Here is a 26,781-nt window from a genome sequence, read left to right on the forward strand (position 1 = left end):
AAACTGATTTTTTTAAAAATGCTTGTATAAATTGTCAACTGCACACATGGGGGTATATACTCTGTCCACATAATCTATACATTTTGTTTTAACCACCTTTTTCTCATTTTTTTTTCTTTTGTTCATTTTCATGTCTTTTATAATTTCCTAAAATCTTATGTGCTACTTTTGCGCAGACCCAAATTAGATGTCTTGGGTCGCTCCGCTTCAATTTTTCGATAGGATCTGGATTCACGGTCCAGTAGTAATGGGACTTTTACAGCCCCATTCTGGATACAGCTATCTTTTAGATGTAATCCCAAATAACCTGAACACTTGTCACTGGTCATGTATTTTGTTTTCAGACTTTGTAAAGATTAACATTTATTCCACGTTGATGAAATTATGTAGAAATGTGTTAATTGGTCAACATTATGGAAGATTAAAAAAGCGGAACTGCTTTTTGTGAAGTTTCTTTAGGATTTGGAAAACCTCATTGGAATTTAGAATTTAAAATTCAGTTTAACCAATATTAAGTCCTTTTACCTTTTTTTCTTCCACTTCCAGGAAGGTTACCTGGCTCTTCTTTGGCCCGACCCTCCAGCACGCGTCACCTAGCCAGGTAAGAGACACAGCACCTGTGCCACTGCCTGTCATCAGACACATCAGAACTATTATGCAACAAATCCTATAAAAAAATGACAGAACTTCCTCGCTTTATACTTAGCAGCAGTTGTAAGTGGGTCAGACTCTCCTTTTACCATGAAATCGAACCCAGCCAACATGTTTGCAACTGATGCTCGTCATGAAACTGCCTTGATCACCTCCAGCGAAAGGCCTGTGAAGCCACAAACATGCTTTTAAAATTAGTGAATGTTGGACATTTTTACCCAGAAACAGACACAAGGTCGAGCTGAAACTGAATCTGCATGACCTCAGATTTATGACTCACAGTGGATACTTTTGGTTTGTCTTCATCTCCTGAATCCAGCCGGGCAGTGCAGCGCAGCATCGCCATCATCAGACAGGCTCGCCAGAAGAAGCAACAAAAGCAGTACTGCATGTATTACAACCGCTTTGGCAAATGCAACCGTGGCACGAGCTGTACCTTCATACACGACCCGGACAAGGTGGCCGTATGCACCAGGTATACCCAGATGCCCCTTTCTATTTTATTTTATTTTAAAAGAGCAGCACAGAAAGTAGCATGAGCAAAAAAGGGCTCTCCCAACTTTCTTGCTGCTGTTCTTTCAGCATCACTTTGTTCTTCATAGAACTTTGACCAAAGCAAAAATTATTTTGACTCTTGGAAGTTCCAAAAAATACAGTGCATCAGTGTGTGCAGTTGACAGTTTTGTCCATGTTGGAAAACTTTGTCAACGTTATTTTTTTGGGGAAAAAATACTGGTAGTACTTACAACGTCCTAGGTAGTTGACTTTGGAGTTGTAGTTAAGCCTACGGTCCTTCATATTAAAGTTCCTCTCATCTGTTGCCTCATGTATTGTCAGTATAGAGAATTACTTGTAAACATGTTTCTCAAACGTTTGTTTTTTACTATTTTGGTCTTAACTGAAGTCAATCAGATTAATTTAGTATTCTTTGTAGCTTCAACATCAAAAATCCACCCCTCTTGCGATATGAGCCTGACTTCCTGCTTTACAATGTCGGAACTGTAAAAATTCATTTGAGATAAAGGTTATACTGCCACTCTAACTTGTTTAATTTAAAATAATCAATTTAAAGAAGTAGGATCCCTAGAGGTGGGGATGATTAAAAGGCCTGTCCAAATTCAGATTTATCTCTGTTGAGCTGCGTTCACACCAAACACGATCCGCATGTGAAATCCGCTCCTGACAAATGTGGGATGACCCTAAACGTTTTTAGCCCAATCGCTACATGGAAGCATTGACTAATTTATAATGCATGAAAGACAGGGATGATGTTTAGAGATTAGGTTTAATTATTTTTAAGAGCTCTACAAAAGCATCGGTGAACACATCTCTATGTTTGGGTTCATGAGATCACTCAGAGACTCTCCCAGTACAGTGAAGTTCACCATCTGAATCATGTCTGCTTTCAGGGGTACTTCCATCTCTGTGACCCAGTTTGATGACTTCTTGCCCCGCATTTGTCAGAGGAAGGAAAAAATAAGGATAAATTGCCGTTGGATACTTTTTGTTATTGTCTCTGTACAAATAAGAAAAAATCATAAAGTTCAGGAAAACGATCAGATTCTCCTCCATGTTGGTTTTACACTCTTCCCGCTGATCATGTCATCAACACATCACGGGCCAAAGTTGTGTTCCTGATTTGTTGATACGACACATCTTCTTCGCCAAGGTCTGACAAATGTGCTGCTACCAGGCCGCCATGCCACGCCCGACGCTGAAATCATGCTGTCGGACCTCTGAAATGTACACTGACTTGAGACTGAAACCGATTCACTAATCGCATCGGTGTGAACGTAGCTTTGATGGCAGTCATCCTCTCCATTCACTCTTTTGCTGTCTGAGCAAAACTTCCAAGCTGTCATCTGTTCACCCAGCATTCGACTCAGGAAATCTATTCATACACCATCCATACAGTCAGTCAGTCTGTCAGCAAAAAACAAATGGTAAAGTAATCAATATCCAGAACGCCTCTGTGTTTTACTTTTCTTTAAGTTTAATTAAGAAACTCAGTTCCTTATTCTGAGCTAAACATTTTGAGGACATGGACCCTACATTGCAACACAGCTTTTCAGTCAGATTTTTCTTGTCTTCAGGTTTCTCAGAGGGACGTGTAAGCGGGAAGACGGCACCTGTCCTTTTTCCCACAAGGTCTCAAAAGAGAAGGTAACCCACACTCAGCCCCTTGATGCTGGACAACGTGGTGTTTTATGGTGGTATGGCCCAGGCTTTGGTACGTTGCAAAGGTATAAGATGACTGTTGGGTCCAGTCTTCTTGGATGGTATTCAGGCTTTTGGCACCGTTCCTGTTTCTGTGGATGGAAAGCAGTGAGGAAGACTTGAGCTGATTGGGGGTGGGGGGTGGGGGTCAACTGTTCAATCCGCCTTCATTCCTTTGAGGCGTGCGGTTGTGAGATGCCTGTTTTTGTCATTAACAGACACAGGTGTTGCACAGGTGGTGTTCACATAGAGCAGTGCTCATGCCGCACCTGTGAAAACATAATCTACTATTTTACTAAAGTAAGAAAAAAGGTTATGGTGCACTACTGCACTCTGTGAGATGTTGGTCATTCATTTATGGGTTAAGATCTGATCAAACCCAATACAGCTCAGGTTTCTTGATACCAAGTTCTGGAAAAACAAAAGATCTTGTTGCTGATTTTAAAATAGAAATTGTTCCGATAATTATTATTGGAGAAAAGATAAAAATTCTTAATCATACAAACAGCTGCACATTGGTAAAATGTTCAACAACTACTTCGGTCTTTAGAAACATTTTTAGAAATTGAGATATTTAGAAACCCTGAGAGTTTCTGACTTATCTAGAGCTCATGAAGAACAACATCAAGGTCTTTAAACAGTCAAATCTCCCACATTGCTCCTGGAGGCTTCTGGAGATTATAGGCTGGCAACAGAACCACTATGGGTGTGTGAATGTGTGTGTGCATGCTTGAATGGGACTTGACTGTAAAGCGCTTTGGACCTTCAAGGAAGTTATTAAAGCGCTGTATAAGTATACGCCATTTACCATTTTATATTGTTTCAAAATGTCCGATAGAACATGTAACGACTTCTTTTCCTACCAGGGAAGGTAGAATCATTTATTTTGGGGGGTAAAATGATTCATAATTTGGTTTTATTCATGCTTGATTTTTATATAGGCTCAATGGAAACATTGTAGAAAAGAGCATAGAGTCAATTTAAGTCAAATTCACTATTTTTTTCCCTGAAATTTAAGTTAGAGGAGGTTTGTTTGGTAAAGTTTTGATTGCTGTGTAAGGGTTTGAACTATTGACTGTATATGAAAACTGGACTGAGTGACTCCTCCCTCCTCACATTCAGAGTAAGAAGTACCCGCTGGCTCCAACAAAGTCCTATAGACTTTTATTGGGGAAAGAAACATATACTACTCTGTTATTATATTTGTCAGAATAACCATTCTTGCTCTGATACCTTTTTATAACATGTTCTTTCTAATCCTAATTTGTTTATGACATTTTTTCTTTATTGCAACTAATTGACCACTCAGATGCCTTAATAAAAGTATGTGGTCTGATGTCGTATGTTCGAAACGTTTGATTGAAAATGGTGACTGAATCGACATTTCCATTCAATTCCAGAAGCAAGTCATTTTCTTTGGGAGATATCATACTCACTCGGTCCAGTTCTCATGTACAGTCAATGGTTTGAATTCAGTGCAAAATTGGGATAAAAAGGAGAAAGTTTTCGTTTCTGTTGTTGTCTTTGTGTCCGTCTTGTGTAACAGTTGCCCTGCTGCCTCACCCTGAACTTAAACACACACCATGCTGCACACCTGTGTTGTTTGTCACACTGCTGCCCAGACAAGCCCAGCTGTCCATTTGCAATACCCCCCCCCCCTCATCCTCATTCTATCGTCAGACCTGGCCCCTCCCTTAAGGGGATACACCCGCTCTTCTTTCAAGCACTTGAGTTCATCTGGACTGGGTGGAGGTGCAGGGTTATGCATCCCCCAAACTTGATCCAGGCACTAGTGTGGATAGCCTCCCACAAATACTTTGTAACTAGACTCTCCCAGGCTAATCCCCCTGCCTCCCCTTTCAACGCACCCCTGCAGGAACACCAGCCGGCCTCCACCCCTGCCACAGTCCGTGCCCACATCCAGAGCACATAAACACATCCTGAGAGCTAGACGGGCAGCAGCCTGGATAAATATTTCTGTTGCAGTTAATTAGGTAGAACCCATCCCATCTCCCAGAGGTGGAGTCCCTCCCCCTCTCCCCCTTCACCACTCGAAGCCTCCTCAGAGGTATATTTAGAGCGGCCTCCACCAGGCTCGCCCCTGCATGTCAGAAAGCAGATCTCTGTGCATAGACACTCACCGGCGCTGTCAAGACACCCGTTCACTCTCACTCTGCTGCTGTCAACTGCAATTAGGCTCATTTAGCTGCTGGGAGTGACGGATCACTCAGCTCCCCACAAACCTGAACAAAACAGGACTAATACTCACAGATTTGTGTTCCCACATCCTATAGCACCGCCTTCTTTCTGTTGTTCTTTCAGTTACAGTCAAAAATAACAGTTTTCACAGTGTTACACATTCACAGACATGGCGGGGCAGACTGAAGTCCAATCCTGTCCGTGTTTCAGGGTCACCCAGGGCCAGAGTGACGGATTTTAAACTGTGTCTCATGCCTGCAGATGCCCGTCTGTTCCTACTTTCTGAAGGGAATCTGCAACAACAGCGACTGTCCTTATAGTCACGTTTACGTGTCCAGCAAAGCTGAGGTGTGTGAGGACTTCGTCAAAGGCTACTGTCCCGAGGGAGAGAAGGTGAGAGGACACACAAACTCTCAGAAAAGCTAAACCAGATGAAAGTGCGACAACCTTGTGTTCATTTTTTACAACTCGTCTTCTTATCATTGTGTCTTAAATGACAGTGGGAGCTGAAGAGAACTCTTGCCAAAATGCGCAAGGAAATTATATTTGAATAAGGCTGCTAACACATCCACATCATTTTTTTCATATTTTCTTCCTCTACCTCTTCCTGCTGTTTTTCTGAACTCTCTGCTTCTTCTTTTTTTAAACCTTTTTTAGGGGTTTGGCTTCTTAGTTCCTGAGTAGTTCCCGCAGCAGTGTGTCTGTGAACAAATGTCTTGAGTTTTACATATTAGGTAAAGTCAGGGTTCAAGACAGACCCACACAAATGAAAATTACATTTTTGGTGGGGATTTTTCATGTTCTTGTGGCATTTTTCTCATGATGGAGGACCTATAAAAAGACAATTACGCTTGAAATTGCATTTCTGAGTATTTCTCTATTCAAATCGTGTTGAATCAGGAGTAGACTAAAAAACACAGTTCAAAAAAGCCTGTAGCTGTGATGTAGAAGCTACAATTGGAAGACAAGCTTCCTGCTCCTGCTAGACGACTAGATCCATGTTCGTCTTTGTTTTCTTCGTCTGAGCTGGTAAAACTGTATGGCTGGATAGCTCCAATATTGCTCACTATTTTTGTTGCACCGGTAATGTTCGGTTGTGGTTGTGTGGGACTGTAAGCTAGCAGAAATGCATGTAAAAAGATATATGATGGTAAGTGGGGGAAGGCTTACTCCACGGCAAAAGTACTCCTCACAACTCAGAGGCAATTTTTATAATCAGACAATGTTGCAGATAAACACAACATTACTTTTTTTTATTATTCTATATGCTTCTGTGTGAAAAAAAAAGATTTTTTTGTCTCTTTTAAAACCAAAGTTCTGATGGTTTATCACATCTTTAGAAGGCTGAGTTAAATTTCTCTAGTCACACCAAGGCCACTTGTTGCCACACCTGCAGGACCTTTTCGTACAAAACCAAAAGCCAAAAGCTGGACCAACCGTGCTGCAACCCATGAATCTCAGGAACATATGAGACACAAAGTAATTGAGATTGTTTCGTCCAGAAAAAGTTGTGGAGCAGCCACTTCTGCTTCTGGGACTCCAGAGAACCACAGTAAAGTCCTTACCCCACAAACGAAGTAAGAAGCACCTCAATGACTCATCCAAATGATTACAGAGGACTCCTTAAAATCCACAGAACTACAGGTCTTACCTGCATTAGTTAAAGCTTTCTAGGACATAGTTTCTGCAGAGCGACAGTAGTTCATCAGAAATTGTTGGGGGGGGACTGTTGGTGCAGAGAAACCCACCCCACCGTCCCGTAGTCCACGTGTTTACATCCTCTGCTAGCTTACAGCCTCTCCCAACCCCTAACCTAACATTACCGGTGCATCAAAAACGGTCAGCAATGTTAGAGCTATGCAGCCGTACAGGTTTGAGGCAGATACCAGCTCTGATCATCTACTACTGGATGCATCAGAATGGAGCAGAACAGGAAACTTGTAGTCGCTGATTGTAGTTTTTACGTAACAACTAAAATCTTTTTCAAACTTCATTTTTTTCGTCTGCTGCTGATTACCACTGATTAGAATAAAGAATGTAAGCTTAATTTTCCTTATATGAAGAGAAAAATGCCACGAGAACACGTTAAAAACACACATTTCATTGGAGTGTCTCAAAAAAAAAAAGTCTTTCAAAATCAAACACGTTTATAGTTTCCCTTATTATAATAAAAAATAAAATGGTTACAAAACAGAAAAATACTAAGTAAAATAATGTTAAAAAGATGTAATTATTAAATATCAAACCATATCATACAATATTACAAGATTTACATAAAACATTGTCAAAAAAATTATTTTTAAGACATTTTTTGCTATTTAAAACATTTTCTTCGATGTAATATATTTATAAAAGTTTTCTTCTGCTTTTTCTGAATGTCTCCTTTTTGAAAGGGAACAAAAAAAGCGACAGCTGTTTCAGATATGTTTTTTTTTTATTTGAACATACAGTAATGTGTAACAGAGATAAGGTTCTACTGGGGCTAAACTCAGGCGTGAGTAAACAAGTATTCTGCTAAGCGACACAGCGGCTGCACACATGCATGTGCACAGTGACTCACAGGCAGCAACAGCTGCGGGGGGCAGCCGTCCATAATGGCATAACTGCAGAGTCTGAGTGACACATTGAAGGCCTGATGGGTAACGGAGAGCCATTTACACTTCACTGGAGATGCTCAAGTCATCAAATGCACACATTGTCCCATGTCCTTCTCAAACTTCTCCTCCTCCTCCTCCTTTTATCTCCTCCCTGCTCGGTTTTGAGCGCCGAGTGTGAAACAGATGCTTTTTCACACTGTCAGGCCTCATTTAAATGGAGCGTGGGGAAATGAGGGGATAGAAAACAAAAGGGATATTAATATTTATTCTATTAGCTGAAGTGCTTACCTCTGTGCTTTTTTTCTTCTTCCTCCCGTGTGTGTTTGTTTCTGCTGTGGGTCCGCGTGTGTGTTTGTGGAGCGGCGCACTGTGAGGCTCTGGCGGCTGCATGATGGATAGCAGGCAGTAATTATAGATGGGAAAACTGCTGAGGATGGCACTCTCAGCCGGTTAGGCAGACGCTCCAGCAGCTCACGGGTTAAGTCTGCTTCATCTTCCTCCTCTTCCTCCTCCATCACTCCTCATCCTGGCTTTGTCTCACTCCTACGTCTCGTGTCTTCCCCTGACGGGATACACTTTTATCCTGTTTTCTTCTAATTTCAAATGTTTGATTGGGTTCATCATCGTCCAAGTTCCTTTTTTATTTTATTTTTTTAAGTCCACAGAAACCGTGCTCTCATCCGTCATCCGCGCCTGTCCTACATTTATTCTTGGCTTTCATTGACGGTCATCAATTCCTGTTTGGCCACTTCAGCGTGTTAACAAGAATCTCTCACAATCTGTGCTCTTTAACCTTATGAATCAGCAAAAATAACCATTTTAGAATATTGCTTACATGCAAAACAGAACTTTTTAAAGATTAATTAAGATTAATAGGAGTGTAAAAGAAACCTCACTGGTCCGCTTAACAAAAAAAAATACTTGTGGCTGTTACAGTATTTCTAAAAGGTTGAGTTTTCAGCTTTTAATGTAGTTTGTGAAACTTTAAAAGACAGAATCTCAGCATGTTGAAGCACAATATCTTTATCCTGTGCTAGAATGTAAAAAATAACTGGAGTTTTTGGGTTTGGAAGCACATAAAGGTCTTATGAACCAATTCACCTATTAATATCACCTCTGTTAGATGGCCTTACTTTACCACATCTACTTAAAGAGCACTTGAGTTGTCTGTGCAGACCTGAAGATTTTTACAGTTATGTACCAGAAAGTTAAAAAAAAATAAAGCAATACATAGAATCTATTAAGATTTACTAAGAATGGTTTCAAAGTTCATACCCCTTGTTACACAGACGTTACAAAATTTATAAATTGAATAATATAATAGATGCAGCAGAATAAAATAGACATTCGTTTCATTTTGTGCCTAAACGCAGCACAAGAATTTAAAAAGAAATTAAGTATACAGTGAGTAGTGTTTGTTTTAATTCTAACTTTAGTTAAAGGGCCTAAATGCTTATTTATTTAACTCTGCCACATTTGTTAGAAACACACATTTGGAAAGGGCAAAGCTGAGTTTGTGAGTTTTTTCGCATATAAAACTGAATCCATCTTCATTTGTTATTTGTAAGTTTCTCTACTTTAAACGTTTGGACCCATTTTTGTATCTATAGCACCTGCTTTGGTTCAAATCTCACATTTTCCGTGGTTTATATTTATTTGGTTGGTTTTTTTGTGTTGTGCTATTTATTTTGCAGCATTTCAGTTCAGCAAGTAATCAGATTGATCACCATATTTTCATTTTCCTGTAATGTGCTGATACTTGTGTTCTCTTTTAAAGCTGTTGACTTTGCCTGTTCGGCGATCTCTTCTTTAAAGTCCCACTCTCTATTATAAAGCGTTCCAAGTGGTCTTTTAATTATGATTATGCCGTTTTTAGCCGAAATCCAAACATGCGTCTCGTTTTCTAGGACGTAGTTTCTGCAGAGCAGCAGGAATTCATTAGAAATTCACCTCTTGAGTTTTGGGTAGGAGTGCTGGCATGGAGAATGCATGCTCTCCCACTATCTTACATACAGCCCCTCACACCCCATGCAAACATTTGCTCTGCAACAATAATGCTAATATTGCAGTAATCCAGCTGTACAGTTTTGAGCCAGTTGCCATTTTAGACAAGGAAAACAAAGACATATATGAATCTAGTAGTCTACAAGTGGACAATCAGATTGAAGTGGAGCACGTAGCTTGTGGCCCCGCCCACCATATTTTTTACATCACAAGCACGTCTTTTTCAAACGGCACTTTTTTTAATCTGCTGAAATACTCAGAAACCAATTTTAGTTTTATTTATGCATGACCTCCATCATTATAACAGAGGCGGTAAGTTTCAATGTTAAGTCAATGGTACAGATGTGATCTGAGGTCCTGTGGTGCCATTAGAGTGACAGGCATGGCGCAAAGGTCTGGCAGCAGCGCAATTTAAGTGACATGCACAACTTTGGCGGCTTCCCGTGGCAGGCCAGAGTAAAAAAATCTGAACACAGAGGTTCAGGCATCTGCGTTGTGTAAATCAATCAGAAACTCAACTTTGAACATGTGATGTTTTCAGAGACAACAGGTAGAAAACTCATCCAACATTGTGGATCGATCTGATAGTTCTCCTCCTGAACTTACATCCATTTTCTTAACCTTTCTTAACGTTTCGGCGCAGCGGGGTTTCTGGAACCCATCCCAGCTAGTGTTGGGCGAAGGTGGGTACACCCTAGTCAATCTGTCGCAGGGCCCACAGGCCTGGAGCGATTAAGCTCACTTTGCGGCCTCCCAGGAGCAGGCTGGCGGCCAGAGAGAGGGCCGCTGCTGGATGGGGAGGCACTTTATGATCATTTTCTTTGTCTTATTTTCAACGCGACAATAATTGAAAAAGGTGGCCTAATTTTATTCTTAGGTTTAATTTTTTCCCTCTCGGGTTAACGCGGGACATCAAGCCTTTTAAATTCGGTCAGAGAGAGATGAAAATACCACAGAAGCGGCTGTCCAGACACAGCTCTCACTCCGGGGATGAAGCTCACTGTACCGGGAGAATCTCTGAATGATCTCATGATCCCAAACATGGAGACATGATTACCTGTGTCTTTGTAGAACTTTTTAAAATAAATAAATCTGATCTCACAACATAATCCGTGTTTTCCATGCATTGTAAATGGCATAAACACAGACACCGCTCCATGTAGCGATCAGGCTAAAAACATTAGCTGGTTGCTCCTCCCACACACAGCCAGGAACACATTTTATGACAGGCTGCGAAAGAGAAGCGGCCGACGCGAAGTTGCTGCGCGAATCGCGTTTGGTGTGAATGCAGCTTATGAGGTTTTGAAAAGTGAAACACGTTATAGCAAAGGACTGCTGTACTCAAGTTACCTTTGAAAAATAAAAGCTTGAAAATCATTTAAACAGAAATGAGAAATTGAAACACAACCCCTTTTATAGTGGCGTTAGATAAAACTGAGCTAACAAGTTCCATCTCTGGAGAATTCCTAGAACCCCTTCTCCTGATTGACCCATAAATGGAGCAGCATCTTTTGGTGGAGGCAGTGTGATGGTTTGGGCATCTCACTCAAAGTAAAATCTGACATATGAAGTCACGGTACCAGTGGCAAATTTTTAGATTTCCAAAGAGACAAACATCAGTCATTCAAAATGAAAAATAAAATCTGCTGAGACAGCGTGGGAATATTTGGGTTTGATAAGGAAGACTTGGCAAAACTTTTACGAGTGTAACCTACTTACGCAGCTGTGCTCTTACAAATTATTTTGAAAAGGAAGCCGACTTTCAGGGGGAAAGGGTCTAAGGATGTATTAGAAGTGAATGCAGTGAATGCAGTTTCTCTTTTTACAGTAATACAATTCAACAGGAGCTGTTTTTTTATTCACTTAAAGCTCTGTGCATCTGTGCCTCCACAGCATCAAAGCAGTGGTATCCCATAACTGAATTAGGATGTTAATGTCAATCTGATTGCAGCCTGACGCTGCGAGACAGTGAACCGCATTTCTTTCTCCATATTTAGCTCTAGTAAATTTAATAATCTATCAAGCCGGGCTCTTTTATTGTCCCTTTCCACTCACTGCAAGTTGCTCTCAATGAGTGTTGGCCTCGTGCCGAAGTTGTAAATGCATGCAAAGTCCCTTTTTTATTTCACCGTCTTCTCCGCCTCTCCCCCTCCCCTCCACTGGGTTTCTGTCTTTCCCTCCCCGCCTGTTGGTAAATGTGCTGACTCCTCCTGGTTCGGGCCCAGCAGAGAGCTCTCTAATAGACCCGAGAGACATCCCAGCATTCCTTAAATCAAGTGGAAAATTGTTAAATTGGTGTAGAATAAAGATGTTCTGTCCACTTTAGCTTTTTCCCGTCTATATCTCCATCGCGTTCTGTCTTTTTATGAAAATGAGAATGACTGGGACTAAGGACTGCGGACTGAGTTTTTTTGCAAGCAAGTTCTTGGGCTCGCACCGTTTCCAGCTTTAAACTGTCACGGTTAGACCCAAAGGAGATGTGTAAGTGATGAGAATGTGGAAATTAAGTTTTATTGCAAAGTAACATCCCAAAACTTTATTAGTACATCTTGACGTAGCAACTTAGATTAATACTAAATTTAAACTTAATTTAACTTGATAATTATGGTCTGCAGCAGTCCTGGACTACACAATTCTTCTTTCTGACTGGGCATTTGAGGAAATATTTGACCTCCGCCAAATACTCAAAAACTCACCAACTGTCAAAAGTATCAAAAGATGAATGGGGCCAAAATCTCTTATGGGACTTAAACAATTGTTGAAAATCCACCAACGACACCAAAATACACATCTTGGGGATACCCAAAGGAGGTTTTGACATAATAATGTCCAAAGGACCTATGGCTTGGGGCCAAGTTTTGTGAAATTTACATTTCATGCAATACAAGAAAAAAAAATTTGTTCGAGCAATCTTTATAAAATTTGCTGCCACTTAAGTCTACAACCACAACTAAAGTTTTGTTGACCTTTGCCCTTAAGAACAGGCCGCCATCTTGAGTTTTCAAAAAAAATTAATTACCTTTAGTACCTTCTAAGAATTGAAACTTGTCTTGGCGATTTTATTTCTTCCTAGCATTCTTGGAAAATACTAAGGGAAAACATTTCTATTTTAACAATTGTAGATTTTGAACTGCGTTAATGTGGAAAGCTCACCAAAGTTGCGTTCCCCTGTTGTTTGCTTATTTTCTGCTGAAATATTGTTTAACTGCATGAAATTTTATTTTTGTATTCCAACGTTTTTTATATTTTCGTGTACATGTGAATACACAATAGCAAGTACCCACAGTTATGCACAAACTATTTTGTATGAATTACACTGAGACTATTTCCTCTCCATAGTTCTTCTGGCATCATCTAAAGTCAGACTTCAGAGAAGCGTGATTCCTGCAGTGCTCCACAGTCACAATGATTTACACCGGGGTTTCCTAAATCTGGTTGTCTGTTACCCACCCTCGCCCTGCATGTTCTACCCTTTTACTTATCTTGTCCGACACACCTGATTCAATAAAGGTTCTAAATGACATTCCATTACAGGAAACTCTGGAAATACGTAATCCTGCAGACGTGATCTGTTTAGAAAATGTGAGGTCTCTCAGGTATTACCAGCAAGGAAACAGATTAGCTGAAACCATAAAACAATTTAAAAAAAAGAGACGTCTGAACCGTCTGTAAAGCGATCGCCCTCGACACCTGCAGCAGATCGGATTCAAACAGAGAAATGTGTCAAAACTGCGGTGCTACAAGCTGATCTGAGAAACATCTGAGAGCAAGCGGATTCTGGGTCACGCTGCCACCCATGGGTGCAGCAACACGAGTGTGAGGGTGGGGGGGCTTCGATGGCCCCTGGTTCATCAGGGGGTTGACTGAGGGTCCACAATGTTCCTGGAAAATCGATCTCGCACTCGCGCTCTATTTCTGCACTCTTTACCCCTCATCCAAAGACACACACACACACACACACACCCCCACACACACACACACACACACGCAGCTCAAACTCCACAGTGAATATAATTAGCCTTTATGACAGGTGGGAGGGATCAGGTCTCATAGAGAATGAAGTTACCAATTTACACCAGTATTACACTCCTATACACACTCAGTTGCAAACATGCATGTGAAAGCTCACGCTGTGGTGCACTGCACTCCCCAGAATGACATTAGGTGTGACCCATTTGCTCCACTTGTCAGTTAAAAGATAAAGTGACAGAAACACAGTCGCTTAGAAGGAGAAACCTTCAAAGAAGTACCTGATCAAGAGGGCGGTGTCGCATTTACTTCTTAAAATTCTGCTCCGTAGAGGTATTAGAGGCAGAAACCCATCCACGTTGTTCCCTCTAGAGCTCCTGAATTTAATTACATCTTTAATGTAAATGGGCAGGATTAAATTTCGACACCAGAAAGCACTGTTTTCCTGATTAGTGTGAGTGGACTCTGACTACCATAAACAGCAGTTGTGTCTGCAAGAGATGCTGCATGCCATCATCTATAAAAGGGATGCTGCTGTACATAGGTATAGTTTATAGAAAGCTACCAGAGGATGTTTTTTCTTCTGAGTTTATTAAAGTCCTAAATCAGCTACTTTTGCTCAAATGAAAAGATTGGCTTTGTTTTTGCCCGATCAAACTGTCAAGCTAAGGCGGCTGAATCCCTTAGAAGTCTATGGACTTAACGTTGACTGTATGTAGAACTGGACCGAGTGAGTGGTCAGACCTAACTGGTCTGAGTCATCATTTCCATGACAACCACTCTCACCAATCAGGAGTGAGCATGTTGGAAGTCCAAACCCCTATCACTTGGAAAATACCTGTCATAGTGAGACCACATACTTCTATTGAGGCATCTCTGATTGGCCAGTTTATAGCGAATAACTTCCACTACAGAAAAAATATGGACAAAAATTCAGATCAGCTAGAACATGGTTAAAAAAGGTAACAGAGCAAGAATGGTTATTCTGACAAATATTAATGACTAGCTGTTTATTTCTCGATAGAAGTCTATGGGATTTTGGCTTCTTAGAGCCAGTGGGTACTTCCTATTTGGAACACAAGAGGGGGAGGGGTCACTCAGTCCAGTTCCGTTATTCAGTCAATGGGACTTCAATGGGACTTCATCTAAATGACTGATGGGGCCCAATCTGCTCTGTTCCTCAGTGCAAGAAGAAACACACTCTGGTGTGTTCGGACTTCTTTAAGACGGGCTCCTGCTCTCGAGGCTCTCGCTGTAAGCTGCAGCACCGTCAACGTCTCAAACGCACCTCCAGCAACACCTCCAGCGCTCCCGGCAAAAGAACTCGCTCCAAGGAGCCTCAGAAGAGGTGAGGATGAAGTTATAAGGTCACTAAGATGGGTTTTGTTTTTACAATCTCCTTTTTTTTTGGAAGGCCAACTCTGTCCATCATCATGCCAAAAGATGCTCAAACGCCTCCAAGGACGCTCCCCACAGGTCTTCTTGCGTTACCGTCCTTCATCTCCCTGTCCAGCTCCCCAGAGGAGGCAGACCCACTGGACACACTGCCAGCTGACACCACACAAGTCAAAGGCATGAGCACTTGCTAACCAACCAACCAAAGCAGTTGTCACATTAAGAAACATGACAAGTTGTAAAACATGACACTCCTCTACCATAGCTTGGAATGAGGGAAGTCCAGCACACAAAAAGAGGTTTGCATGTGTGTGATTGCATGTGGTCATCATCATACTTGTTCCTCCACCCTCACTGCCCAACTGATGTTGTGCTGGTCCATCATCGACACTCTTCAGCGTCCAGAGCCTCATTAAAGGTGGACCGCAGCCAAACAAGCTCCTCTTCACTTTGCATAAATTAGCTCCAAGCCAGAGTCTCACTGCCAAACTACAACTTCACGTGCACAGATTTCCTGCACACACATACCTCCTCTTCTTCATTTACTCATCAACTCAGTTCTCATCATTCAGCAGTTTCAGACGTTTAAAACGCAGCAGTTTGGTTCCAGTGCTGAGAAAAGGGTTCTCCCTATTTCTGACATCTTTTTGTTTGTGTTTGTCAAACTTATGAGATTCAGATCATTAGAATAATCTGTTAGGAATACAAGACTGCAGGAAAATAGTCAAATATCTTGTTTTGTTAATGTGTTCCCTGATTAATTGCATGAGTTACAATAGGTGAAATCCACAAAGTAGGATTCCAGATGTTTTAAGGCTGTAAAATACCTCACTACACACTCTATACACTTTTTTCAGACAGACATTTTGACACTTTTCTCTCTTTTTTAAACGCACAAAGTTAAAACCTTCAAAGAAAAATAAGTCCGTCATTAAAGAATGAAAACAAAGATCATCCTATTTGCTGGAGTTCTCTGCACTCTGAACACAATTCTCTATTAAAAGAAAAAGAAAGAAAGAAATTTGCTTCTGAGTTGTAGGTGGGACTGTTGGTGTACAGCAGCCCGGTCCCCCTTCCCGTCACCCATAACTGAGAGCTATCTGTCAACATGTTCTACATGCTAGCTTACAGCCTTTCACACCGCCAACCCAACATTACCCGTGCAACCAAAATGCTGAGCAATATTGGACCTATCCAGCCGTACAATTTTGAGCCACATACCAGTTTAGAGGAGGAAAATGAAGACGTACATGGATCTAGTCGTCTACAACAGGATGCATCAGAATGGGGCAGAAAGCTTGTTGCCCACCCAGAAAACAAATACAATACCATACAATACAATACAAATACTGTAAAGGAACTTTTTATTCTGCTTCTCTTTACAAAACTGTTTCAGACTCAATAATTGCTTTTTGAGCATGGACACGCGTTATGGGTAATCAACCAAAGTGCTTAAGTCCGGCTTAAGTACAGACTTTGACTGGAACATCCCAGAATCCTCATTTCTAGATGTTATGTAGAAGCTACTACGGCAAGCCACTTGCTTATTTCTCTGGCCAAATATGATGCATCCACTTGTAGACTAGATCAAGGTACGTCTTTGTTTTCCTCAAATGAGTTGGCATCTGGCTAAAAACTGTACGACTGGATAGCTCCCGCGATGCTCGCCAATTTTGTTGATCCGCTAATGTTATGTTGGGGTTGTGAGGGGCTGTAAGCTAGTGGAAGGGGACGAGTGGAGGTGGGAATGGGCTTACTTCACGCCAACAATCCTGTCCACAACTTAGACAGATTTCTGATGAACTACTGTCGCTCTGCAGAAACTGTGTCCTAGAGAACGACAGATTTTTGGATTTTGGCTACAAATTATGATTATAATTAAAGACCACGTGGAACACTTTTAAAATCGATCAAAGGATGATCGGAGTGGGACTTTAAGTAATTAATGGGGGATATTCAACTACAGGATTTTCTGCTAGAGTTCAAAATTCATGTTTCCATCAACCCTGACACAGCCCCATATCATCACACTACCACCACCATGTTTGGCTGTTGCAATAATTGACTCCAGATGTAACAGAATTGAAAGCTTCCAGAAACTGATCTAAATAATTTAGTACATAAAAAAACATCTATATGTTGTAGAGAGTTCAAATACTGTGCCTTAATTTTTTTTGTCTTATGTTCACAGAGAAAAAGTTGCAGATCAAGCCACGGCTGAGACCTGACACCAGCTGAACCGTTGGTGAAAACGTCTCACCTCTTAGTGATTTCTGAGTCACAGGTTTGTCAGGACCCCCCACCCCCAACTGCATTCACTCAGGGCCTGAACATTTTTAACCTCTTTATCCTGATTTTTAAATGAGTGTTTGTGGTTCTACCTTCTTTTCCTCAGGTTAAAATAAAGCATTAGCTCAGTTTGTGTCTCCATTCATTGACTCTGCTTGTGTCCATATTGTGGCAGTGTTTGCGGGTCGCGTGTGCGCTCATGTTTCGAAGCGGCCCGCGATCGTGGGAGCTCTCATCGGCGGGGTGGTGACAGAAGCAGCAGTGGTTCTCATTAAACCGCCAGGAGAGGAGACACTCGAGCGCACAGTGACTCCACCCACAGCGCTGGGAGTTTGTGTCCTCTGCCTCGTGTGTTCATACTGCTGCTAAATGCCAGACTCGCACAGTCACCACATACTTCTTTCATCGCTGCAGCCCCATCCAGACTGGATGAACATTTCCCGCTGGCACAGTGAAGCCAACATTTACATTCCATGTAGATTTTGGCAAAGGAAAGAAATATTGCAAGTTTGTTTGTTTTTTCGTGATGTGCCTTTAAAGAGTTCAGTTGGACATCTATTTTTTTTTTAGCTTTAAATAGAACCAGCTGTGGTTGTGTGGTAGTCAACCTCCTTTTGGCTTCACCTTTAGGTCCCATTGAAAGCATTACAGAAGTGTTTGAGTGCCAAACAATGTCAAAAGAATGTTTAAAGATAAAGAAAAATACTCAGCATCAAGTATCCATCCATCCATTTTCTATATAAATAAAAAACACACATATATACCCACCTTCACCAGACACTATTAGGTACACCTTTCTAGTATCAAGTTGGACCCCCTTTTGCCTTCAGAACTGCCTTAATCTTTGGTGGCATAGAGTCAACAAGGTACTGGAAACAGTTCTCAGAGAGTTTGTATCACATAGTTGCTGCAGATTTGTTGGCTGGACATCCATGATGAGAATCTCCTGTTCCACCACATCCCAAAGGTGATCTATTGGATTGAGATCTGGAGACTGTGGAGGCCATTTAAGTCCAGTGAACTCATTGTTATGTTCAAGAAACCATTCTGAGATGGTTCCAGCTTTATGACATGGTGCCTTATCCTGCTGGAAGTAGCCATGAGAAGATGGTACATTGTGGTCATAAAGGGATGGACATGGTCAGCAACAATACGCAGGCAGGCTGTGGCACTTGAACCATGCTCAGCTGGTACTGAGGGGCCCAAAGTGTGCCAGGAAAATATCCCACACACCATGGAAGCATGGATCCATGCTTTCATGTTGCTGACACCAAATTTTGACCGTACCATCTGAATGTTGCAGCAGAAATGGAGACACATCAGACCAGGCGACATTTTTCCAATTTTCTACTGGCAGTTTTGGTGATCCTGTGTGAATTGTAGCCTCAGTTTCCTGTTCTTAGCTGACAGGAGTGGCACCCTCTGGGAACTTCTGCTGCTGTAGTCCATCTGCCTCAAGGTTGGCCGTGTTGTGCGTTCAGAGATTCTTTTCTGCAGACCTCGGTTGTAACCAGTGGTTATTTGAGTTTCTGTTACCTATCTATCAGCTGGAAGTCCGGCCATTCTCCTCTGACATCCAGACATTTCCACCCACAGAACTGCCACTCACTGGATATTTTCTCTTTTTTTTTGGACCATTCTCAGTAAACCTTATGGTTGTGGGGGAAAATCCCAGCAGAACAACAGTTTCCGAAATACTCAGACCAGCCTGTCTGGGACCAACAAAGGTCAAAGTAACTTCAATCACCTTTTCTTCTTCATTCTGATGCTCGGTATGAACTGCAGCGCATCGTCTGAACCCTGTCTACATGCCTAAATGCATTCAGATGCTGTAATGTGATTAAATGATTAGACATTTGCATTAACCAGCAGTTGGACAGGTATGCCTAACGAAGTGGCCAGTGAGTGTAATTAGGCTGGTTAAATAAGGGATATCTTTTTACTGAAGATTCTTTTGTAAAATTAGGCTGGAAACCTCAATGTTTTAAAGGTTCTCACCCAGATTTTGATACTAGCAGGTCAGACGTGGCACATTTATTTTTACTATTATTATTTTATTTTTGCAGCATTATTCTAGCTGTGTTGATCTAGTTACTTTTACTTTAACCATTAATTTACATGGATTTTATGTCAGTTTTTTTTTTTTTGCGGTGTCAATTCAATCATCATCATTCTGACAATATTATTCGTCTTTTTTTGTAAACTGTTTTTTTTTTCTCTCACTAAAAACAAGGGTTTTGGTGTTTCTTTAATGAAACTGTTGCTCTCACTACCTCAGCACTCAGAGGATGCTGGGAGCAGCGGCCTCATCTCGTAAAACTATAAATACACACCGAGTGTGGAAGTGACAGCATCTTTGAGTGCAAAGTGTCGCATTTACATCATTAACAAGCTATTTAACCGAGGTGCCATGATGGCAACAACAAGCCAGGCTCACTCGCGCAGAGACTCGGTAGGGAAAGATGTGTGTGCTAAACAGGAACATGTGTGACAGCAGTGCATGTGTGTGTGAGTGTTTGTCATACTGTGAGCCGATGCCAAAGGTAACACAACCACACTCTCATCACAGCATTATGATGCACCTACAGTAAAGAGAATAACTGTTACATCACCATCCGATTATATAAAGTTTGTTTTACTTAAACATTGATCCAGATTACTGTCTAAATCAAGTCTTAATAATAATAATAGCTCATTTTAGGCAGATTACATTTTAACAGATTTCATTGGAGTTTTTTTTTGGTGTAATCTCTGTACAAAGCAAACAAAAAGCAACAATGAAGAGGAAAACTCCATCTAAATGGAAGGATAGTAAGGATAGTAAAGTTATGTAATTTTAAATATGTGCGCTGTATATGTGATATAAAAGTTGTACATCAGTGGAAAAGCCTGTTAGACATACGTGAAATGGTCAAGCCACAAATTTGTGTGTGCACCTCGCAAAAAATCTTGCATATTTGCATAAAATTTACATAATAATTCATATTTAACTAAGTAAAATACACATAAATTCCATAATTCTCAACCGACCAATAGTTTTGAACAGCTGAAACACAGGACAAACATCCTGAAACATTTGTTTTTCAATAGGAAAGATGTTAGTCATTGTGTAACAGTCAACCAACAATATACATAACAAATATATATTTATTTTAAAATATTTTATATGTTAAAAGAAATCCACAAGTAACTCCAAAAAGATGAAAACCATAAAATGACATTAGTGACAAACACCCCTCACATTTACTCTTAAGGGACAAATTTTAGAGTCCCAAAATTAACCTCTGAGGCATGTTTTTTATACTCTGGGAGGAAGCAGGGATGTCTGAGGAAAACCCACCCATGGACGAGGAGAACACGCAAACAAGTCAGATGTCCCCCACCCAAGCCAACAAGAAAATCAACACACCCCTCCACTCACTTCACTCATTTAAGAAGAATGGCACGCAGCTGTGCTTCTGTTTGACCCATGCAGCAGAGGAGAACTCCAGCACACAAGGAAACTTGAGACACAACTGGTATGATCTCAAAAGACTCAAATCAGAGTTCAAAACATTTGTTGACTCTGTTTTTTTTTTTTTGTTTTTTTGGTAAAAGGTGAATTTAAAAACTTGAAATTGTTTAATTAATTAATAATACTTATTTTTATGGTTATCAACCTAAATAGCCAAAGTCATTGATATGAAATAAATAAAAGGTAATGAATGAGTAGATTCCAAGTCCTTAAGCGATCAAGCCTAGACCCAATGGATAATGGAATGTTTTTCAAACGACAAATTAGAGCCACCCACAAGGTCATATATGCTCTCCGAGGGAAAGGAATGTGCCAGCCTGAACAGGGCACTCAGGTGGCCCGCTGGAAATAGGATTGTAGACCACTCCATGAGCCTTTAGAGAGAACATTTTTGTGTACATTTTTCTATGGGCATGCTTCAAGCCAAGTAAATAAGGGTGAAGTAGGTAAGACGCAGGCATGTTGTACATATTTTTCTTTGTTTTAACTCTCCCTAAATCGTGAGGACTGCCCATAGTGCTGTTCACGTGATAAGTCCAGAGAAAGACCAGTACACGCACCTTAGTAATAAGTGCGGCATGAGGGCATCAAACGAGCCCATCACAAGTGCGTGTAACCTACATTAGCGTTGCAAAACTTCACACTGCATCACACGCTCAACATTGGTAGGTTCCATTTTCTTGACGTCCCTTAAGGTGGCCTAACGAGCCTAAAGGGAACTATTTGACTCACCAGCACTTCCTTTTAAGATGTGGCTGCTTCTCTCTATGACTCCACACAAATAGCCCCAAATCCCAGCACCCATATGGGTCAACCTCCCTGTACAGGTGCATCTGATGCCACAAATTCACCACATTCAGCCCAAGAAAACAACAGTTTAATTCAATGTAAGTTTTGATTGAAGACAGAACTTGAAACTTTTTTTCCCCTGTTTTTCAGAAAACTATAAAAACCAAACTCTCATCTTCAGATTTGCCTTGCTTTAACCAGCAGGTGAATTAGGCGGGATCCTCTAAAGAATCTATTCATACTTTGTTTTCAACCAGATACTCCTGCTATAGTGTGGACCCAACAAGACCAGTGTTCAATGTGGAGTGAAAACACAAAGATTTGCTCACTTTGCTAATTGGACAGATTTATTCTGGATTAAGAGCCAGCGACTTTGCGTCGCTGAATATGTGTGTGACTGGAGTGTAGCTCGTTGGTGTGTATTTAAAGAGGCACAGATGAACGGGCAACACAATTATCCTGCTTGATAAGCTAAACCGAGAACTGCTTCATCTGCATCAAGGCTGAGATAAACTGTTTTGCGATGAATATTGAAGAGAGCATGCACTTTAATATCATTGATTTTATACTTGCTGTTTGGATTTTTGAGCCGAAAGATCATTAAGCTGCATTGTGGAATTTTCTGCCAGGTGCTCATTTTCCAAAAGAAGCATAAATAATTAGGAAAAAAAAAAAAAAGAAACGTCTAGTTTTAATATGAAATGTTGCTTCCTGAGGCCAAGAAGCTGCAGCAACAAAAAAAGGATTTGTAATATATTGGTTGAATTGGTTTTGTCCAGTTGAAAAACACGTTTTTTTTTAGCATGACATTATTGAATGCTTCATTTTTATTTTACTTCTGTCAGTATTTTTAAGAATATCATATGTTGATATGATACTTAGATTACTTAATAATATTATATAATATTATATAATAAACAAACGCATATATGTATAAATAAAAGTTCTAAAGCAAAAGGAAGACTAAAAAGTTAGGTTGCACACATTGAAATAGCCTTTTCAGGCATAATTACTATGATTCAATTTTTTGATTAAGTCCTAATCATCAAGTGGTCTTGCACTGTTTTTTTCTTGTTTCCCACATTTTTTTTCCCCGCATGGCAATCTATACTTAAAAACCTTTATTTTTTTTCCCCAAAAACGTCAGTGTGCCTTAAACTCTGTTTGACAAGTACACGGCGCTCTGTGAAAATGTTTGATTGGATGTTGTTGTGCATATGCTAATGTGGCTAATGTGTCGCGGTGTTGGACTGTGGATGTGAAACCAAATTTCTTCACTACTAACTAAGTCGTACACTATTGTGCGTTCACCATTCTGTAAAGCTGTCCGAATCTGTGATTCCAAAATCTGGTGCCCTAGATATTTTTCAGAAGTCTCTGAGAAAAACCAGTGTGCATCAATGCTCACTAGATTGGCAAATATAGACCGCAATGCATTGCGTTTGAACAATTTTTGTTAAAAAAAATTATTTACATTTTTAATGAGCCATCCACGTTTTCATCATGAAAACACAATGGAGTCATCAACGGTCTTAAATGCTTATCTCTAATGATTTTTACTTTGTAAAAACGGTCGTATTTGCTGTTTTAAACAGAAAAAAAGCAGAGGGCATGGTCTGAATTGCTCATATCCAACGTTCACTTTTAGCCTTAATGTCCCACTCTAAACATCTTTTGTGAAAGTATTTCCAGTGGTCTTTCAATTGTGATTGGGCCGTTTTTAGCACAAATAAAAATAACTGTTGTTTTTTAAGGACATAGTTTCTGCAGAATGGTGGTAGTTCATTACCTCTGAGTTATGGGCGTGATCAAACCTAGCCCCCCTTCTTCTCCCTTTACAGAAACGGCGAGCTTGTAGCCCACCTAGTGTATTTTCTATGTAACAAATAAGCTTTTTTCCAACTGCATATTTTAGTCTCTTCCTCATTCACACCAATTTGAATAAAGGAATAGCCAGAGATGCAATTTTAAGCATAATTTTCTTTATGTCCCCCTTCATCAGAAAAATGCCACAAGAACATGTTAAACATACCAAAAACCACTTTCATCAGAGCAGGTCTTTAAATGAACTCAAATGTTTGCATGTTATTCTACGTTCACACCAATGAGTTATATCGCTAGAGGAGACACGCCCGCTTGAGAAGCCTGACCACCGGTGGCGGAGCGAGACGCCATCTTGGTGAGGTCGTCTGCGTCCATATTGCCTTTAGTGGCATCTAAGTAGCTTTTGTACAATGTATATATGTTTATATTTATATATATTTATACATATATATTATATATATAATTATTTACATATATAATATATATAGATGCATCATTTGTTGTTGTTAAATAAGAGAAACAGTCAGCCTTAAAAGCTCAAACTTTAATGAGAAATGCATAGTTACAGGACTTTTTACAAATCTTCTTTCTTTCTCTTTCGGCTTTCCCCATCAGGGGTTGCCACAGCGAACAAGTCGCATGTTAAACTTGGCAATGTTTTACGCCGGATGCCCTTCCTGATGCAACCCTCTCAAAGCAACCGGGCTTGGGACTGGCACAGAGGTAGAGAAGGGAACAGGGAGCAACCCGGATTTGAACCCTGGTTTCACGGATGGAAGGCGCCGCAAACCAGCACGAGCTAAACCGGCTCCCCTACAGGACTTTTTACAAATAAAAGTTTTTTTTTACAAAGAAATTTTAAAAATAATTTCTAAACGTTTAGAAGTTTTTTCTTTGACATGTAATTTAAACTATTTAGAAAAGCCCAACAATAAGTCAATAATAATAATAACAACAATATTAATAATAGATCATAATAAATCAATAGTAAGTCAATAAAAATAATAAATAACAACAATAAATAAATAGGTCAATAAATAATAATAATAAAAATTATAATAATAACTAAGTCAACAAAAAGTCCAAAAGTTAACAATAGATGTACCCTCAAAAAACAAAGAAAACCCATAGATTTACTGATTCATGTGAGTGATACATTTTTGTAACACAGATATTATGGAGCCGGGTTTCAAACGAACAGTCTGGCCAGTCTTCTCAAAATCTGTTTCCACAAAATGTTTTGAACATGGCCAGACTGTATTGCTAGTTAGTAACCACAGTGATCCATCTGGGTTAGCTCTTTTGATAGCTAAGGACCACTTTTTCCTTAAGTCTGAATCCACTAGAAACCTGCAAGAAAAGTTCAGTCACTGAGTCAGAAATGTATAAATCTATATTACTATAATAACCTAGTTCTAGTATACTGTAAATAGGTTTAACACAATAAAGTTTACATTTATTTAGACAGCAAATTATACGTACATCATGCAGCATGTTGATAAATAGCCCTGCAGCATCATGCATGTCAACATGTGTACTATTAATGAAGCCCCTGCAGCATTAAAAGAAAAAAATTATAGTACTTACCTGTCAAATGTTATGCCTTCCTCTTTCATGGACTCATTTCTCCAATTTTGGCAGTTGAAACCCGCACAATGAACTACCATTTTGCAAAAAAATGTGTTCACATGCATGCACTGCAGCAGTGACTTGACCTCACCAAGATGGCGGTGCTCTCCGCCGATGAGGAATCACGTGATGTCTCATCTAGCAATATAAGTCATTGGTTTACACCATGTATTTGACGCACATTTAGCCCATGGTGTTCACACTGGACAAGGAGGGAGGGGCTTCTTTTTCTACTGTCCACTAGTGCATGTCTGCCACCGACAGTTAGACGAGGCTTGGTGCAAAATGTCAAAGTCATGCAAATCTTGCGAATTTTGCTCCAGGCTTTCTCTTTCACAGCTCTGTTGCAATTTTGGTCAAAGTTTGAATTGGTTTAACTTTTAATGCGTTTAATGGCCGTGTGTTTTGTATGTAGAGCCTGACAACTGTCTTCGAATGAGTGCGTAGCTATGCATGAACATGAGTTTTGAATGCGGAAGCCCCATATGCGCATTTAGGTGCGTTTACATGAACGTTTCGTTGGAAGTGGTCACCTGACCGCGTGTTGCCCAAATTCAGTGTGAACGTACCGTTAAATATAATTTGTTCATACCTGATGGTACTAGAGGTTAAGCACTGAATCACGCTGAGCTGAAACAGTTTTACTACCGGTACACAATATGAACACACATCTATAGAGACACTTGAAGTGCTGCAGCCATAAAGGTTTACTGAGGTTTTTGGATAGTTTCAGAGCAGAAAGAGGAGAGTTTCACTCGCTTCTTTCTCACACCTGCATGTTCTGAGTATATAAACTAGACATAGAGAGAGTAACGGAAAAACTTAGGACACATTGTCACACGGTCACGGTTTAGTCGTGTCCAAGACAGCTGGAGCTGCGTGTGCTGCTGTCAGTCCTCCTAGCACTTCCCTCTTAAACGTATCGACGGCGGCGAGCGGAGATGGAGAGCTCGACATGTTTCTGAGAAAAGGCAGGAGACGTGGAGCCATCACTCTTCCTCTTTCACTGCACGCCCCCCCCCCCCCCTCCTCACGCGCAGCGCTCATCTCCTGCACTGAAGATGTAAGTGCCTTAGACAGATGTCTGCTGCCTCTTGTCTGAGGCCCTCAACACGAGCTGCTGAGCTCTGCAAACTCTAATTAAGATCAATATTTCAATTTTTAGTAAAAGCGTACGAGATGGAGAGACGACGCAGGGAGAGGAATCATCTGTCCACCGAGACTCACAGACAAAAGAGAAGGTCAACTGAGATCCTTCACAGTGGGTGTGTTTGAGGACGTGTAAATGTGTTACATGTGTTAACACACGTAAAAACAGTTTTGCTAGAACATGGTGGGATGATGGATGGATGGAGGATAATACAGACAAAACAGTGAGAGTGTTGAGAGACGAGAGTTCTTCCAACAAGATAATGATCCTCTGTGACGTTCGGAACCAGATGTTTTGCTAAAAAAAAAAAAAGAGTATTTTATGTGTTTTGGAGGTTTAGGCCTTTTTTGTTTTTAAAGTTTGAGTTCTGTTGAAGTGTTACACAGTTCTTATGGTGCCACAAAGTCTGTAATGTTGAAGGGGGGAAACTTCTTTGGTTTTACGTAAGGGCTGCTGGGGGGGGTGTGATGATTATTGTTCTCATCTCACAGTGAGTTGAAATGCCGGCTGGAATTTGTGCAACAGGATGAAATCTTTCTTTATGTCTTAATTAC

At 40.5% G+C, this 26,781-nt stretch overlaps 1 protein-coding gene across 1 annotated transcript in view; it reads left to right on the plus strand.

Moving 5' to 3' along the window:
- Positions 1-17,450, plus strand: part of zc3h3 (zinc finger CCCH-type containing 3) — a 64,937-nt gene extending 47,487 nt beyond the window's left edge. The window contains exons 6-12 of the mRNA XM_004068230.4: positions 547-601; positions 971-1,126; positions 2,745-2,814; positions 5,329-5,460; positions 14,822-14,985; positions 15,052-15,209; positions 17,224-17,450. Coding sequence (XP_004068278.1) covers positions 547-601; positions 971-1,126; positions 2,745-2,814; positions 5,329-5,460; positions 14,822-14,985; positions 15,052-15,209; positions 17,224-17,270 — 782 coding nt within the window. The 3' untranslated portion in view covers positions 17,271-17,450. The remainder of the gene's footprint in view (positions 1-546; positions 602-970; positions 1,127-2,744; positions 2,815-5,328; positions 5,461-14,821; positions 14,986-15,051; positions 15,210-17,223) is intronic.
- The last annotated feature ends 9,331 nt before the right edge of the window (positions 17,451-26,781 follow it).

The sequence above is a fragment of the Oryzias latipes genome, chromosome 4 (assembly GCF_002234675.1).
Source record: "Oryzias latipes chromosome 4, ASM223467v1".
Classification (NCBI taxonomy): domain Eukaryota; kingdom Metazoa; phylum Chordata; class Actinopteri; order Beloniformes; family Adrianichthyidae; genus Oryzias; species Oryzias latipes.